The 19,277-nt window shown below is 43.1% G+C and overlaps 1 protein-coding gene across 5 annotated transcripts in view; it reads right to left on the reverse strand.

Moving 5' to 3' along the window:
- RUNX2 (RUNX family transcription factor 2) overlaps positions 1-19,277 on the reverse strand; it is a 122,746-nt gene that overhangs the window by 30,844 nt on the left and 72,625 nt on the right. For 3 of the 5 annotated variants that reach the window (XM_032409720.1, XM_032409719.1, XM_032409723.1), the window contains one exon: positions 5,987-6,148. In XM_032409720.1, the coding sequence (XP_032265611.1) occupies positions 5,987-6,148 (162 nt within the window). Of the gene's footprint in view, positions 1-1,955; positions 4,941-5,986; positions 6,149-19,277 lie in introns of those variants that run through there. The other 2 variants (XM_032409722.1, XM_032409721.1) reach the window with 2 other exon arrangements.

The raw sequence follows: 19,277 nt of genomic DNA on the forward strand, positions 1-19,277 counted from the left end.
TCTAGTTGGAATGGAAACCAGTTCTGGGGTCCTCAGCACCCCGTCACTCAGTTAGTAAACTCATTAAACTCAGGTCCAGAGATGCCCTGAACCTGCCCCGCCCGCCCCACCCCACCCCCCTCCCCCGGCAATAAGATAAAAACCTCATCTGCTCGTGTCAGAAGAGAGCCTACCTTTAGAGAAAGCAAGATGAATTTCAACTTCTAGAATGCAAAAATTACCCACCCAATCGCCGTCGATAACCCAGAGAAGAATACTGAACAACATTCCACTGGTAACACAGGGCTTGCCTTTGTTTAGGGTCTATTAAATTTAATAACTTCCCCCTCTGTGGCTTTAAACAGAGAACTTCTTCAAAATAAGAGTGGCTCCTATTAGACTTAACTACTTGCCCGTGGCTGTTGGGGCAGAGGCGTGTCTACCAAACAGGTGGCTCTTAATAAAGGAATGGTTCTGTAGTAAAAAAGGAGACGTTCTAGTGTTTTAGTATAGTTGCTTTAACTTTCTGGTTTATTAGTATTAATTGCTGGAGTTTTCCTTTTAACCTCTCTTAAGGCGTCACTCCCTCCTGTGAGTTAAGAGTGGCCCTGTGAAAATAAATGTCCACATATACTTGGCACATTACTGAAGCGGCTCGTTTCAAAACCGGACTCAGGGGACTTGACAGAAACTCGGTTATAAGGGACATTTAAAACTGAACTGCATCAACCACCGTCCGGTTTGAAATCACATGAGACAACCCCTCCTGATCGGCCTTGAATGATCAAATGGGGTTTTTCCACTGGCAATTTCTCAGTTTTGTGGTAGTAATAAAATAATTTTTAGTAACTTTATTTATTAGACTAACGCCTATTCTGCTGACCTTTGGAAATATTATACTTTAGCGACTAAGAGTCATAAAAACAGACATCTTGAATAGCCCTGGGCAGTTGATTAAGTGGAATGTTTTGATATTTAAATACTTTGAAAGAAGAAATTCATGACCATTTGCTGAAACAAACAAAAAAAAATATGCAAACTTCAAAAAGATTACAGTTAACTGTCTCATGTAAAAAAAAAAAAAAAATCCTACAAATGTAGAAAAAGATCGTCCACACACCTGCATTGGCCTCTCCCTGAGTAATGGAGGTGAACATCACATATGACCCTACCCTTGCGTCTCTAATTCACGTATCCTAACTCTCTAAGAGACCTCCCAAAAACAGAGAGGTCCATGGGCACAATGACCAAGACCACAGAAAAATGTTTGTATGAGTCCCTTCTACTTCACATATGCTGAAGAGTAGTAGACTTAGGTCAATCTGAGCGGCTTTACTCGGATGGATGGGGCAGGGGAGGAGTTATCTGCAGAGAATAAACTTACGGAGGGACTCCATCCTTCTGGAGACTGGCAAGAGCTCACACTCTGACCCACAAGTCAAAGAAACAGTTGTGTTTCTTTTCATATCGGGTAATTACATAAAATACATTTTGAAAGTCTGTAATTATTTACTTACATAGTATTTTGTAATGACCTGCAGAAAAATAATTATCATCTTTGTGTCAAGCCTCACAAGTGTTTTGAACATCAAAGATGCACGGGTGATAACATTATGACAATGATAAAGACACACAGTAGTCTGGGTTGTTGTCAGGCTTACTTGTCCTCGCCTTGTCACACCTTGCTCTTTGATAGAATCAGTGAGAAACAATTTTGGCTACCTCTATATAGTGAATATTGTTTTAGGATCCTATAAGATGAAATGAGATAGGGACGCCTCGGTGGCTCAGTTGGGTAGGTGGCTGCTTTCGGCTCAGGTCATGATCCCAGGTCCTGGGATTGAGCCCCGCATCGGGCTCCCTGCTCAGCAGGGGACCTGCTTCTCCCTCTGCCTGCCACTCCCCCTGCTTGTACTCTCTCCCCCTCTATCGCTCTCTCAAATCAATAAATAAAATCTAAAAAAAAAAAAATTCCTCCCTGAAAAAAAAAAAAGATGAAATGAGATAATGTATAAAATCCCTCGGGGTGGAGGATGCTACTTAAATACAGATTGTTAGGTGATAAGGCCATGCTTATCATCGTGAGTATGGGAGGGGAGGAGAACCAACCTCTCCTCCTGCCCCCTAATGTCTCCAGACCAGTTTCTGGTAAGAAGCGTTTGATTTCTCTAATTCAGCTGAACATGAATTAAACTCATTACAGTAAGGGAAGCCCTACTGATCAATTACATGACAGTAATTTATTGTTTAGTCATAAACCTATGACTGCTGCTATTGTTTTTGTTACAATATTGAAGGCTATTCAAGGTTAAGGAAATATTTCCTGAGTCTTTGTTTTGTGCCGATGAACTCCAAGACCTCTGGCTTTGCATCTTTACTTGCGGTCAAGTAGGGACTGTGGGTAACATAGGTTTATCATCTTATTCTATCTATACCTTGCTTCCATGAGGGCCACGGCAGGGACAACACAATACAGCATCCATCACTGTCATTATCGTAATTTGTTAAGGTCTACCATTTGTAGCTACACTTGAAAAATTACTCAGGGGGGATACCCAAAAAGGAAGTTGTAAAATTGGATTCTCTGAAGATCTTTAAGTATATTAAATGATGGCCTTTCTTTGGAGTGGTCTTTCAGGATGAAATAGAGTTTCTTTAGGAACGGTACTTTCTGAAAGATCTTTCTGGCTGCTGTTATTCCTATGATCCCTCGGAAAAGAACATGATCCTGCTATTTTTCCAACATTATAATGAAACAGTTATTTTCTCCTAGTGTGTCACTGACCTTTTGTGAATGGCTCCCAACTGCTTTTAGCTCTATACACATTCATTCTAAATCTACACAGTAATAATGATAGCAAACATTGAGTACTTCTATGCGCTAGGCACTGTGTGCAGTGCTTTATGAATGCCATCTGGGTATTCACTCATTTAAATATTTAAATTTTGTTTGTTTGTTTTAACTATGCTCTGTGATGGATCCATTTTACAAAGCAAATAATCCCCTTTAAGAGTTCAGATTTTTACCCACTTGACTCATTTAAGCTAGGACTTGCCTGCAAATTATATACAGGTAAGCAATTATTACAAAACAACTTCTGCTTCGTAATATCAGCTACAATCTGTTGAGCCCATAGTGCGTATGCAGTGTGCAGACATAAAGTATCTCACTGGATCCTCACGGTAACCCCAGAAGATTAATATCATATCTCTATTTTACAAATAAGAAAGCTAAGTTTCAGAGAAGTAAGGAACTTGCCTGCTATGTGCATGAGCTGGGACTCAAACCTGAGTCTGAACCTCCAGTCCTACCCTACAAGTAAGGACTTCTTTCTCACCCATGATCCTATGATAGTATTTTTGTGTCCCCTTCATATAAGGAGATGAGAACTGAGTTCTCTACACAAAAGCATGAACTGCTCTGGAAAGCATCACAAAAAGGGAACACAGGACTGCCTAGAGATGGAGATGAAGTTTAGTATTTTAGCTGTCCATGTTATGGAGAGAAAGCATCCTAGACCTTAGGGACAGCTTTAGATATCGGGGGGAATAAGACAGAAACTCTGCAAGGTGGCACCTTGGAACCCACGAGATGGGCTCCATTCTCGAGAGGTCCCTAGGACCGGCCCCCAGGGAAGCGAAAATGGCGCTCATGCTAGCTGACGTGATCCCCAAGCCCAGCGGGCAGCACTGTGGGATGCGGGCACAGCCCCGTGCCCAAGAGCAAGGTCAGGTAAATCACGGTTCCTTCAGTTCCCTGACAGTCCCTATCTAGTTCTTTCTTCCTGTTTCCCAGCATGCTGACATGAGGGATTTTCTGTCCTCCTCCCTTTAATGTTTACACAGAACCTCCCACCCTGGCACCACGTTACTTGGCCAGGAACAACTCAGAGAAATGTTTGGGGCAGGAGGAAAAAACTGGACTAAACTCAGTTTGAAACTAGTTTAGAGCAGAGGCTTGTCCCTACCCTTGGCCTCAGATCAATATGCGGCTGGATAATTCACCCGTTTCTGCCCCTACTGCCTCTTCTGTGAAACGGGCAGAGTTGTGTGGTATGGGCTTATGGAAACGTTTTAAATAGGCATCAGTCAAGGGACTCAAAGTAATCTCGCTGTTCTGTAGGACACATGTAAATGACGAACCACAGCGACTACACATTTATGCGGCGTGTTTCCAGGGTTCTCTGCAATGGTTTTCCCGCTGAATCTGATGCGAATGCACCTGGGTAAGAAAACGCTGTAGAGCGGGGTCTCTAAAGCTACAATCACTCCCTGAGGTTTTTTCCTCTAGGTACAGCCAGAGGACAAACAGCAAAATCTGCTTCAGCCACAGAGGGTTGGACAGATGGAGGCCCCAGAGGACCCGAAACAGAAGCAAGTTTGCACAAATCTGTCCTGGCCCAGCGTCATTTTGGCCCAATGTGAAACAAAACAGACTCGGTAGAAAATACAGAAGGAATGACCAGAACTCATTCAACACCATCCAACCCTGTGCCTCTGATCCCACATCGGCCCTCGTTCTCCCCTTACTGCGCCTTACTCATCCCTTCCCGTGTCTTTAACTAATGTTTGCCTAAAGGAGGTAGTCATTCCTGTTAAGGGAAATGATAACTAAAATTCTATACTCTGCACAATTCCCCCAAGATATATCATGTGATTCATAAAAATAGTAACAGCAGTCATAATGAAAAGGGGTAACATGGTTTTCCAAAGACTCTTGTGGTTCTCCCTCCACCCCTCTTCTTACCCTACTCACCCCTGCGGGAGTCCATCTGCTGTAGAAAATGTGAAGGCACTAGGACCAGAGAGCCCTTTCCTGCCATTTGCTTGAGAAACAAAGCCTTCCCTCCTCCCAAGTGGAAAGAAATAAAGGAGTCTGAACTAATCAAAACCTGCAAGCCTGCTGGTGGAGCTTCAGCTTGTCAGTGATGCAACTCAGCGGAGTGAGTAGCGGCTTCGAGCTTTGCAGAAAATGAGAGAGGGAGAGAAACAGAGACAGAAACACAAAGAGAAAGAAAGAGAGGCATTAACCTGGCCAGGAGTCAAACAGGTGCACGGAGCGCGAATGCTGAGCAGAGTGTCTGACACATAGAGGATCCAACTGTGTGTGCCTCAGTGGGTCTACTTCTTTATTTATGGGGGGCCGTGCTCCGGTCTGCATGTCAGGGCTGTACTGAGAGACTTTTTTTCTTATTCACAGGACTCATACGATTGGCCGAGAGCCTTTAACTTTCCTCTACTTGCCAGTGTGAAGGCTGTGTACACTTTCTGGCTCTCTAGGATGAATTCTCTCCGTGATAGTGAGAGAAGAGGCCAGAATGTTCGCCTGATGCACTTCCACCATGAGCCACACATTTCTGCGGTGCCTCTGGAATAATGGATGTGTCAGCACCGGGGCTGCCATGTCGAGAGCGACCGCGGCATGCTAGATGGTTCGTGGAGAGGCTACCTCAGTCTGGACTTGGCCCTTGGAGGCCACACATGGCCTTTTAAGAGTCTTCCAGGCCTCGCCACACTTCAAGTGACTAGCTTCTGATAAGGATCTTAAGTTTGCAGGTGCTCGCTCTCAGAACGAGCCAGCTTGGACTTCTGGGGGTTAAGAGGCTCTAGAGATGGAAGGCTGTGCCATTGGTCTGTAATCTGGTTTACAGGTGGATGTTGAGAAGAGAAAGAAATGCAAGCAGAGGAAGGCCTGGCATAAGACCCTCAGGAGAAGGCCCCAGTTGAGACAGCACCCACCAAAGGGGCCACAATTCAGCAGGACCAAAACTGGGTGGCATTCAACGTCATCTTAAGAAAATGATGCCAGCTCTGGTGGGCTTTCAGTCTTTTAATTTAAAATGTTCAAGGACTTGATAACCCCATCATTCAGAGGACCCAGTTTTACCAGCTGTCGTACCCTTGCCCACACACCTCTAATAGAGAGTTCCTGGAGCTTCAGCCCATCCTACCACCCCAGCCCCACCCCTGCACGGGAGTGGGTTTGTACTTAAAGTGTGGTCTTTACCTGAAATGCGCCTGGGCACGTCGGTGATGGCAGGAAGCCCCGTGCCCCGTGTGGAAGACAGCGGGGTGGTGGAGTGAATGGACGGGGACGTCATCTGGCTCAGGTAGGAGGGGTAAGACTGGTCATAGGACCACGGTGGGGAAGACTGTGCCTGCCTGGGGTCTGGGAAAAAGAAGAAAAATCTTTAGTGTACCGGCCACTGTGGACTTCGAACAGGCAACCTCAAACTGAGAAAGGATAAAGCAAGAGAAAAGTGAGACTCTATAAGGAGTGTTTATTTCCTACGACCCCACCCTTTCAGGCCCTGCATGGCACACAACTTTCTGGACTTCCAGGCTCGATGAGTGTGACAAAAATGGGACCATGACTAAGGACTATTTCTCTCTCTCACATCAGTATTTCTATTTGGAAAGGCTAACGGCCATCTAAAAAACAATCTGCTTCAGTTATCTTTACAAAGTTGAATTCTACTTCATTTATTTTCTGTATCTTCTCATATTACTTCAATGAACACATATTATTCTTATCTTTTTTCTTAAGATAGAATTTCTTTGAACAACCAACTTGGTTAAAGAACAGGTAGACTGCTGCATTTCCGGCTATTATCTTTCAGATGTGCTCTTTGGTTTATAAAGTGCAGGATTCCATGATTTTGCTTTCTTTCCAAGCAGGTCAATGAATGACACTTTCTAGCAGGGGGTGGGGGAGTGTTAGGAGGTTGGGGTAGAGAGGAGAACAGAGGGAGCAGCATGTGAGAAGAACACAAAGGAGGGCAGCCAGTTATATGATTCTCATGCTAAAGCTACCCCAGAAAATAACCTTTAAGAAAGAGACAAACTTAATTTCAAAGTCAACTGCCATTAGAAACTAAAAAGCTTCAGGGGCACCTGGGTGGCTCAGATGGTTAAGCATCTGCCTTTGGCTCAGGTCATGATCCCAGAATGCTGGGATCGAGTCCCGCATTGGGCTCCCTGCTCCTTGGGGAGCCTGCTTTCTCCCTCTGCCTCTGCCTCTCTCTCTCTGTCTATCATGAATAAATAAATAAAACCCTTAAAAAAAAAAAAAAGAACTGAAAAGCTTCAGGGCTCCTGGGTGGCTCAGTTGGTTAGGGTCCGCCTCTTGATTTCAGCTCAGGTCATGATCTCAGGGTCCTGATCTCAGGGTGGTGAGATGGAGCCCTGTGTCAGGCTCTGTGCTAAGTGTGGAGTCTGCTTATGATTCTCTCTCTCCCCCTCTCCCTCTGCCCCTCCCCCACCCCCTCTCTCTGAAAAAAAAAAAAAAAAACTGAAAAGCTTCATCACCATCCAGTTTCAATGTTAAGCATACGAGTTTCTGACAGTAAGAAAATGACCCAAAACAGAAGAGCAGGGACACGTCTTTCATCCTACTGGAATCTCTTTTAAAGATGCCACATGTTTGGAATACAGCCTAGTGTTACCTAGTCATTTTAATAATAAAAATAATGGGCAGCCAACTTGTTAGGGTTAACTGCTGAGCATTAACAGTATCTTTTGATGTATCTCCATGGGGTTTCCTGGAGGCACAAGCTCAAGGCCAAGTACATTTATCAAGGGAGCTTCAGTCTACATAAGTAAAACAGGTAAATTTGCTGTATATTTACAGTGTGTATTTCAAACCGTTTTGTTCTTACTGGACGGCTAATCAAACAGATTCATAAGCAAATTTCTCTTAACTTTTTTTTTGCTAATTTTAAAATGTTTTGCTAATTTTAAAAATTCTAATACACAAGGCTGTTCACAAGACAGCACTGTATATTAGAATATTCAGGGACTTTGGAATGTGCGGAATTAGGTTCAAGTCTGAGACTTCCACTTTCTAGCTGTGTGATTTTTGGTTAATTACTCAGCAACTCTGAGCCTCGGTTTCCTTATCTATAAAAGAGGTTGGGGGGGTAAATTATGTCTGAATCACAGGGATATGAGAATTACATGAGAAAACCACGAAGAGATGACTAGCACAAAGAGGCACTCGGTAAGTATTGATTCTTGTCTTTTTTTAAAAAGAACTGTTGGTGACACAAGGATAGTCCCACAGTTAAAACAATCTGAATTGGCACTAATACATTTGGAACAGGTTTAAAATTATTCCCCTAACACCTATCAGCCTCTGAAAATGAAAAGCTTAATTTTTTAAAAACTATTAATATGTTTGAATAGTCAATGCAGACCTATCTCTAAAAATAAAAATGAGTATAACAAGACTTGGGTATTTCTGAAATGATCCCTCTTTTAAAGCCTCTCGGTTTTTCCATACAATCAAAGCCAGTTAGTTTCAGCCATTTCGTGTTTATTTGTTCAATTCAGAAACAATTTATTTAAAGGCTGTCTAAATAGGACATACTGAGTCAAAATAATTAAATACATCTGGATATTTATCTGATGTTTACTATATCAACAGATACATAGAAAAATTTCATCCAGCTCAATTTTAGGGAACATTTACTGGAGTTCGTAATTTGAATAAAAGTATAGTACTGTAAATGGTTAACATAAACTTTTCCTTCAGAAAGGGGACTTGGTCATTAAAGTAATGAACTTTCGTGCTTTAAAAAGTTCAAGGCTGAGATTGTATAGATTGGCAACATTTCAAATCAGAGTGAGTGGTCCTTGTTATGTATCTGATACTGACATGCTTCCTTGTTTTAACCATTAATGTAATTCATTACGTTTCTGAGAAATGTAAATGACCTTCAGATGGAAAAGGATGCACTCCTCACAGCACCAGAAAGCAATCTCATAAAAGCAAGGCCTTCTCTCGGGCCACATTTTCAATAGACGAGACAAGAATCACATAGATAACTGAGCTGGGCACACAGGACTCCGATCTGGATTTGAGTTCTAATCTAACTTGACCGGATGACTTCCGGAGCAAGTAGTTTAACCTGCATGTGCATGCTGTTAGCAGTAGTATAGGGCTCCCTGCCTAAAAACGGGGAAAAATACAAAGAAATGTAAAGAATGACTAAAGTTATTAACATTTAAAACATATCACAGAGGAATCGGGGAACTTAATCTGGGCAGCCTTTCAGTTCTCCTTGCGCAGAGGGGCAGCCCAGTCTAGGGAGAACAAGTGGGCTTTCTAGCGAAAGGATAGGAGTTGGAACCCTGACTCTGCTATTTATAAGCTGTGTGGTAGGGAATTCTCTGAATCTTAGTTTCCTCCTCTGGAAATAAGGGAGCATAACATGGTAAAGTGAATATAACAAAATGGTCCTGTGCCCTCACTGGGCAGACAAGCTCCCCACTGTGCTGGAGCTAGCCACTTAAACTTCGGGGCCTCAACAGCTCATCTGTAAAATGGGAATAATGATGCTTCTTAGGGTTGCTGGGAGCATTCCATGAACATGGCCTTATCTGATGAGTTATCTGGCATTCCTGGTACATATGAAGTACGTCTTAAATACAAGTTATTATTGCTATTTGTAAAATGAATATCATAACAACGACTACCATGTTTGTCACAAAAGCAAATGAGATAATATAAATAAAAGCATTCGGTAACTGTCAAGTGCTATATTAAAATTATTACTATTCTCTTTAGGAGCTCACATGGTCAAGGCCCTGCTGTGTGACATGGGTTATTATGTTTCTTTATGTTGCTGAGCTTTAATCACTTCACCTGTAAAATGGGTATGATAATACTATCTCAGAGTTGTTGTAAGGATTAAATAATACCCAGGGAGTGGCAAATCATCATTATCATTCAAAAAAATTAAAAATCTGACTCTAAATGATCCAGGGGGGCTGGGTTGTCTAGTGTTATTCTTGAAGTTTTCTAAGATCAGACTCCACACAATTTGGTGCGATGCCTGGCACATAGTAAGTGCTCAGTAAACAAACATTCAAGGAACCTCCCAGGGTGGCTTGAGTGAACAATGAAATTTTATAATGAAGTAGTAATTACTCATTCTCTAACTTCCCCTTAGGCGATAAAAGAAGTTGGATCAGTGAGGTTTTAGTTTCTGCATCAAGTCCCTGACTTCCAGAATATACACTAGAACAGTCTACCAAAGGATAATTTTGCTTTTAGTGGCGGTCCTTCCTGAAGATATCCAAGATTAGCGAAAATAACTTCTCACTATCCTTAACAAGTGAGGTGTCTCTTTGGTTTTTTGTCCCAGAGGACAGATTGCAGAGCCCAGCCAATCTTTTTCAGGGTAACCATCCTAAGATTCTATGATAATGACCTACTTAAGGAGAGAGAATTACTATAGAAAAATAAGACACAAGAACTGCCATATGGGGGTCCACTAGATCACATAGAAATAATATAAAAAGGAGACAGTAATGTCTAAAAAAAAAAACAAAAGGTAACAGTCTCCAACACCCCAAGGCCTTCTCTAATACGCTGTGAATGATATCATCAATCCCAGCTCCACCGTTTCTGGCCTGTGTGATTGTGGACAAATCATATATAATCTATCCAATCTTCAAGCTTCCTAGTCTGTATAATGGGGATAAATAAGAAGACCTTCCTCCTCAGGTTGTTATGAAGGTCAAACCAGATAAAGTAGTAAAGAGTGAGCTCATGGGAAGAACCCAACAAATGTTCACCATTGTTAAAACCTCTACCTTTCCTGAACCTTCATTCTACATTTATGTTTCCAGCCCATAATCTCTTATCTTAGCAAAGGACAATTTTTAGAAAGCTTCCTGTAGTTTTAAAGTCCACTATTTGGGGAATATATCCATGCTGGTCATGTCAATATCCTTTATGATCATTAAACTTTAATGGTATTCTTTCTTAGTCTTGGTTTCTCCCAGACCAAGAAATCCTAATCTGTCTAGCATACTTTTTAATATGTACACCTTAACTTTTTTCAAACCTGTAATGGAAAAAAGAGCTATAAAATATCTTGACTTCCTAAATGCCCCATCACCAAGAAAACATAATCCTATCATAAATACACAATTACAGCATATTTGCTTTGTTATGGACAATTATTAATGCTTACAATAGAGAAAAGTCACCTTAACCTGATCTCATAAACAGTTTTGGAACTCAACTTCCTGAAGAAACTTGAGACTTCTGGGATTCTCTGTGAACTTGGGTGAGTCAGAGCAGGTGACTGGTGGTTTTTAGGCATCACTGGTCAATCCTAAGGTTGCTACCAGGGAAAGGTGTAAGGCCTTGTTCTGAGACAAACCTACTAATTAGCCATTCACAAACAAGAAACTGTCTTCACCCTGATTTCGGGTCCCACGGGGCTGACAGAACCCACTCCTTCAGTCCACCACCCCCCCCCAGATGGTTTGTCTCGTTGACTACAGGAACCCAGAGGGAGGTACCGTGTCTTCCACTCCAACATAAATGAGAATATTCTTGATTTTCGTGTCTCAGAGGATAGAAGCAACTCTCTATAAGCAACCACTCATAAGCACCCATGAGCTTTCAGAGGATAAGTGAACTTCCTTTCTCAGAAATTGTTCAAAAGAAATGAAAACTGCTATTGAGCTTTAAATATTTTATGGTGTTTTTAAAACTATCACTCACTATTTTTACATGACAATCCTCAGAAACAGTATCAATATTATTTTTGTGACCATATTATAGAAATTCAAAGTATTGACATATGTTTTTATATAGATATGACAATTTAAAAACAAAACTTTTGGTGCTTTTTTTTTTTTATGTGCACATACTCCTTAGTGCTTGGGAAATCTGAAATCCTAAATAGCACATGAGCATTTAAATAGGACTGTACCCTATTTCTCCCCCAAACTTCTCTGCTCTCACCTAAAATGGGGGTTTTAAAAAGGGAACTTGTGATCAAATTTGACCTGTAAGATAAACTTGAGAGAAAATCAGGTCTTCCCTCTATGAGGGGCCTGCCGTACTCACAGCCAGGAAGTGACAAGCAAGATGACTAAATGAGAGAGGAGAGAAAGCAGCAGAGGACCTAGGGCAGAGAGAGCTACTAGAACCTGGTTGAAACCAGTGAGAAAATGGGCCCCAGATCGAACTGTGCAAGCCTACCAAGAACCACCACCAGGCACATCAGGTCAGGCTACCTAGTAGACACCTCGGGTCTATAACTACACCCTTCCAGAAGAAATCGTGGTTTCCTCTGTGAGAACAGACCAAATCTAGCTACTTAGGGTTCAGGTTGAATAAAAAGGAACCAGTCATTTGACATAAAGAACCCTTCAGAACAGACAGAGGGGCAAACCATAAGAGACTCTTAAAGGTAGAGAACAAACTGAGGGTTGCTGGAGGGAGGGAGGTGGGGGATGGGCTAGATGGGTGATGCACCTTAAGGAGGGCACTTGCTGTGATGAGCACTGGGTGCTGTATGTAAGTGATGAACCACTGAATTCTACTCTGGAAACCAATACTGCACTATATATTAACTAACTTGAATTTAAATAAAAACTTGGGAAAAAAAAAAAGAATCCTTCAGCATTGGTTCTAACTGAGGCAGAGTCTATCAGAGACATTGCGACTACCAACACTGTGTGGTGACACTAGGAGCCCAGAGGTCTGTGAACACTTTACAGTCTCTCTCCCAACTCACTAAGTCAAGGGCAAGGCTCGTATTAGCCGTCCCTTTTCCATCCGTGAAGTACAAGTGGTCGTTACTGCCACCTTAACAGGGATTTTGAGGGGCAGGGGGAGAGGAGTTTTTGCATGCTCTTCTGGTGGAGCAGCAAATTATCAATTCTTATTGTGATAAACAGCTTCTATATGCCCATGTGGCAGTGGGATGGCCTAAGGGGTAGATGGGACACAAAAGACCTTTCCTGCCTTGAAAAAGCTTAGGCAAGCAGTTGGGGAAGTTAAAACGGACAGATATAAACAATTAACTCAAAAATGTTCAAAGCATGTACTTGTATCTTTAAAAACCGCTCTAAAGATAGAAATGAACCATGGGGCATCAATGTCAGAGGGGATTTCGTAAGTTCTCTTTCTAGAGTGCTGTTCCTTCTGCTTGGGCTACATGGAGGTTGTGCCATAAAGCCCCAAAACAGAAAGTACAGAAGGCAACATACCCAGGAGATGCTCCCAGATGCTAGTTGGGGAAGAGTGGTTCCCATGTCTCAAGGTGTCTTAGCATCAGGCAAAAATGGAGACAACCATTTATTTAAACCTGTGGATGTAAGAAGAGCAAGCTCTCTTCTTTGAGTTGGACCATAGCTTCTGAAGTTCAGTCACCAGTATGGGGAAAAGGAAGGAGTGGCCATTCATCTCCTACAACGGTATAGAAAGAGTCACGGCTCTGAGAGGATCCATACTCTCAAACGACTGGAAGGTAATTCCATGTCTGCATAATTGGACTCCAAACACTTGGGGGTCAAAAAAAGAGAGGAAGGAGGCAGATCGTTAGAAAAAAAGACACCCTAGGAAAATGAAGAGACTCTAGGAAAATATGTAGAAATCTTGTCTTAAGTTTGAGTGGGGGCGGGGGGAGAGCAGAGTGGGAGGGAGCTGTGTGAAAGCCCAGTGAGAGGTTAACCGTGGAAACACAGTGGTTGTGCTTAGTGGGCCTCCTTTTGTAAACACTTTAGTTAAACGTGCGTGGGTGTGAAGAAGGGCCTGCTTGCCTAAGAATCACTCACAACAAGGCACACCATGCACATGGTGTTGAACTTCATGCAGAGACGGGAGGAAACAAGTTAACAGGGGCAAAGCCTGAACCAGCGCCCAAAAGGCTCCTTCCTGCTTGTGGTGCCTGGAGGCTTCTATGTAATGTGACCCTACGGGAGCCAATGGTTTCTGCCAAAGCTCCGTGTGTCTACCGGGAGCACCTGCTCTATTTGGGGAGCAGGGTACAATTAGAAAGCTCCACGTTCCCCACCCCTTAGCCTCCACCCATTCTTTTTACCCTAATCAGTACTCACATCAACCTGTGTAAACCTCAAATATTTCTTAAGAAAACTGGGGTATTTAAAATGAACTGTGTGGGGCACCTGGGTGGCTCAGTTGTTATGCGTCTGCCTTTGGCTCAGGTCATGATCCCAGGGTCCTGGGATGGAGCCCCACATCGGGCTCCCTGCTCAGCAGGAAGCCTGCTTCTCCCTCTCCCACTCCCCCTGCTTGTGTTCCTGCTCTCGCTCTCTGTCTCTCTCTGTCAAATAAATAAATAAAATCTTTAAAATAAATAAATAAATAAAATAAAATGAACTGTGTATAGAGTCTACTAGTTTACGATTTATACCCTCCCAGCTGCTACCAGGGTCAAATAAAGCCAGTCATCTCAACAGAGAGGCAGGTTTACAATTTCCTATCCTAAACTATTCCTGTCATATTACTATCATTCACAAGACAAATACCCTCACATCCATATGTACATTAACTCCCAGTTCAAAACAATTTACACTAAATACTAAATGTTTAAATTCTGTCTTCTCTAATAACCTTGTTAGCTAGACTGGATTTTTAGAATGAGCTCTCCCACTCACTTCTGTGTCTCTTGACTAGTAGGAAACATGGTTCTTAAAACAAACAGGCTTCTCTCTCCCAGCACAGGAAAGCCCTGGACTGGAGGCTTTGGCACCAATGGTGCAGCCATGCACCACTGATTTACCTTCTCGGAGTCTCACCGTTCGCACCTGGAAGAGGAGATGAGAACGGATGGGTTATGGCTAAGATGTTTTTTCAACTAGGAAATGCTACAGTTCTAACTACTCAGGAAAGCGGGCTCCCTACCCTCAGTCCCTTCTGGAGACAGGAGTTGTCACTGAAATTACTGAAGGTGTGTTGAGCAGACTTGGGCTGGCTGTGAAAGGTGGCTGAGAACTGGCCCTCACAGCACCCCCCCATTACAGAGCAGAGAAGACCCCAAGAGCAGGGTGCTGACTCCCCCTCTCGTCCCCACCCGGGGCTTCCTCAAACGGACCAAGATGGCTACCTGATTCATTTGGCGGAAGACCAACCCAACTGATTCACAAAGCTGTAGACTGAAATCTGAGAACAAAGCAGCACACTGTTTGAATAAAACTGGATGCTACATAGGGAACACCGGGCATGATGAGTGGTGTCACAAGCAAACAATGGGAGAAGAGGGACTTAGTCACTCTTAGGAGACAATAGCAGGGAAGAGAACGAGAAATGATATGTACAGTATAAGAGGTCATATGCCACAACAAAAGTTTAAAAAAAAAAAAACAGAAGGAAGTTGAATTAAGACAAGGTAATGAGAAGTGCCTTCAAAGCATCACCAACTTTTAGATGAATGGGACTCGTAACTGTCTCATAAAAAATGAGGGGATTGTCTTATTTAGAAAAAAAAACTGAATAGAAGAAACAAGAGTCTCTACCACATGTCACACCTAATCTGGCCTCAGCCTTGGCAGACCCTGGACCTCAATGGTAAAGCCAGCAGAAGGATGGGAATAAGCTACACACAGAACCAGAACTGGTTGAGATATAACTGGGATGTGGGGCTGGCCAGGGGGAATGAACTTCTGTTCAAATCCCCATACTGAAGTGGTTATAGTCAGTTCAGGTCAAATCAGGCAGATGTTAACATCCAGGGGGGTCAGCTACAGCAGCTAGGGCATTATAGAGGGTCCCCAGACACGGTGATTCCTGCTCTCAGATGGATGATGGTATCCGTGGTGCTAAGAATAATCTCCTGCTCATTCATTCGCCCATCCAACCATTCACTCATTCATTCGAAAAATAGGGACCAAGTGGCCTCCTGTGGTAGGGGGATAGGCATGAGGGATATTAATGGTGAATAAGGACAGACCTAATCCCTGCTCTCAAAGACTGACATGCATCAACTAATCATGTAACTATGATAAGTACTAGAAAGGAGAGTCCTTGGCACCATGGCAACGCACAGTGGGGGACCCCAACCACACCTGGGGGGCCTAGGATGTGATGTGACGTGATGTGATAATTAAGGCAAGAACTCAGTGGCAAGCAAGAGTCTGGCAGATCAGTAGGTAAGGGTAAGAGGGCTTTAGGCAAAGCGAACAGTGAGTATCAGGTTCCTGGGATGGAGGCAGCACGGTTTTTGGAGGACGTAAGACAGCCAGTGTGGGTGGATTACCGACAAAAGGTTCAAAATCGTATGAGAGGAGAACAGGGGAGGAGTCAGAGCAGGCAGAACCTGCTGGGCCACACTAGAGGTTTGGGGCTTTATCCTAAGTGCAATGGAAGGTCACCGAGGTGTTCTAAGTATGAGGTGACATAATCAGATATGCTTTTTAAAAATCTCCGTCTGACAGCATCATAATAGAAACAGGGCACAAGTCCAGTCTAGGACTGGGCAAACAGGGAAAGGTGTATAGGGCAAACAGCAGCTGAAATGGATGAGGCGCAGAGCCCAGGAAAGCCAGCAAGCAGCCTGGGGCACTTAGCTGCTTCCACACACCATCCTACCACCACGGGGCTGAGGCTCCTGAGATCCCTGAGGCTGGATCAGATCAGCTCTGGCTGAGCAGGGGAGCCTGCGGTGACCGGCCTTGGGCCTGCCACTGTGATCTGAGCAGGCTCCGCCTCATACCTTCTGGTTCAGGGGTAAAGCCTGGGCACCTGCCCTTTTAACAAGCTCCCCAGGTGATGCCTAATATGCGCCAAAGTTTGAAAACAATGGGCATAATTTTTACTGCTGACAGTCAGAAAGGAAAATTACCCAACACTATTCTGATTTAATCTTCCCTATCAAGAAGAATGATCTTCAAATAGAAGGAGCAAAACAAACATGCTTCAGAGGACATTGAGGCCCAGGGGAGGAAGAAGACAGAGGAGAGAGACTTGTGCTTTAAACGAATTCAAGGTGCTGCTCCAAGATGAGTTATACCGCACAATATTGCAAGATTTGTGGAGACTAGTAGGCAGAGGGCTTCTATTTGACAGAGCAGGGCTACAAAGTTTTATTAAGTAAAGTCTGTTTCCCCATAACTCCACTCACTACTAATCTTAGCTTTGCTCTCTGGCTTTCCTCTTCCACGTGAGAGTCATTATTTGAAGGTAATGCATTTGAAGGTAAAGTATTTGAAGGTAATGCCTTTACTAGACAATCGCTAGACATTCGCTTACTCCATTCACCTTATTCTGAGAAAAGCACTACCGTTGGTCAGATCTAAATGTCAACTAGTTTTTTTGGAGCCTCTGTTGGTGATGACTTGCTTGCAGTCCACTGAAAACACTAAGTCACCTTCAGCAGCCTGCGGACAACAAGCTTTTCACACCTGAGCTCCACAGTGATGATCAGAAGAAAGCAGAACAGGTTCACTAAAAACCTGTCTCCTAGGGTTACCAAAGCCCTAGATTAGAAGATAGCTCACCTGTCCATTGCGCATCCTGACCTCAGCAAGATATATACCTTATCTCTAATGTGACCTATAGCCAGTTAAAAGGCCTACCAGAAAGTGGTTGTTGAGATGACTCATGGTCGGCTTTGAGAGAGATGCATAGTGGCAGGTTCAAGGGCATTATAATCCTAGTTATGTCCAGCACGTTCATGAAAGTCTCTTTAAAGAATTAGAAACGACCTTTCTAAGCCGCAAGATGAGACAAAGTTGTGAGGAATAGCCAACACACTGGGTTGAAGCATCAGAACTATAAAATAACCCTCAAAGATGGAAAAAAAGAGGTACAAGGGTGCACAGCACTGCATTTGGTCAAGTCCAAGACAGGATGGAGGAAGGTTGGCCTAAGAGCAGAGCTTTCCTTGGACTGCAAGCCACAGTGTGATGGGATGACAAAAGTTAACACAATCTTAGGATGCATGAACACAGTACTGGAAGACCCCTACTGCCCTGGTCACACATAGCTAGAGGACTGTGTCTTATCAAGGCAGCATCAGATGGAACCTCCAGCCATCATGTGAGGAATGGCTGAAGGAGCGGCCAAGAGCTCCCATCTACCCTCAAGCTTTCCATAGGACACTCCTACCTCCTGCCTGACCTGAAACTTGGATTTCCCCAAATAACCTTTCCACTTGGCTCATTCTCCAAAGTCACAAGATGAGCCACTCCTCTTCAGAAGTTCTTCCATGTTTACCATGACCTATGGACCTCCAGAACATTCTTCCTTATTGGTAATTGGCTCAATATCTTCCTTCTTTCCCTGACTTGTACCAAGTCCTACCAAATCCTAGGAGAGACTGTCATTCTCACTGATGATCCACCACACCAGAGCCCAACCCTATTACCAAACCACAGCCAGTGCAGGGGAGAAGCACATAACTGTGCTGGTTGGCTCTTCTAATTATCTCTATCCTTAGCCGGCTCCTCAGCGATGCTCGGCCAAAGTCATTTTCCTTTCCCATCATTCACCTTGATGACTGTTCCAAACATTTACCATTCTTCTTAACCCTCTCCCCTCTCCCCTCACCTCCTCTCTACCTAAAACTACCTTGTCAGATTTCGCCTTCCTGGGACACTGATTTTAGCTCTGAGAGTTTCTGAAATCTGCTGGTGCCTAAGTTTTCTTATTCATTAAACAGGCTTCACAATATGGATTCTTCAGTGATATCCATCTTTTAAAGACTGCTACCACTAACTGTTTTGAAACAGTCAAAAAGCAAGTCTTTAGCCAAATAAACAAAGCCCTAGAAAAATATCTGATGGTCTTACATGAAAGGAGGGACATACAGTTTTATTCCTGGAGTATTTCTGCACGTATTAAAATGAGGAAATGGAATCAAAACACTTTCTAAACTGATAATATTTGTAATATATTGTTGTTACTTTTAATACCACACAGTACAATATACACCAACTCTCAGTTTGAAGCCCTGGTGCCCATCAGTGATTAAACATCAAAATGTACCACAAGAGCATCCGCTATATCAAATTGCATGCCTGATATGCCCCTCTCCTGGGCTGGCCTTGTAGGGTGAATATTTCATTCAAAGCTAGATTCCTATTCTGATTATTTTGCCTACAGTCCATTGCAAAAGGTAAAAAGGGCCAAGAAAGTTCTCCAGGCAACTAGTGAAGAGGAAAGACATGCATATGTCCATGTACACATATACATATGTACATGTCTCTCTATGTCTGTATTACATGTGCACATATATGTGTGTATGTAAAGCTAAAACCAGATATAAAACCAAACAGAGAAAGAAAATGCTCTAGAAATGAATGAAAGAAAGAAATGAAGACTTCCTCTGGGCAAAGACCCAAAGATAGGCTAGAAACAGTCTTGGGGAAGGATAAAGCGAGGCATTATGTAGATGGATTCTTCTTACCACAATTAGGTATTAACTATGCATCTTCTAGTCCAGATAGGAGGAAATTACAAAGGTTAGTTTTTGGAACTCAAGAAATTCATTTTTCTTGGAACATTGCCCCTCTCCGTTTTTCTAAAAGCA

This window comes from Phoca vitulina, unplaced genomic scaffold (assembly GCF_004348235.1).
Source record: "Phoca vitulina isolate PV1807 unplaced genomic scaffold, GSC_HSeal_1.0 scaffold11, whole genome shotgun sequence".
In the NCBI taxonomy this organism is placed as follows: Eukaryota; Metazoa; Chordata; class Mammalia; order Carnivora; family Phocidae; genus Phoca; species Phoca vitulina.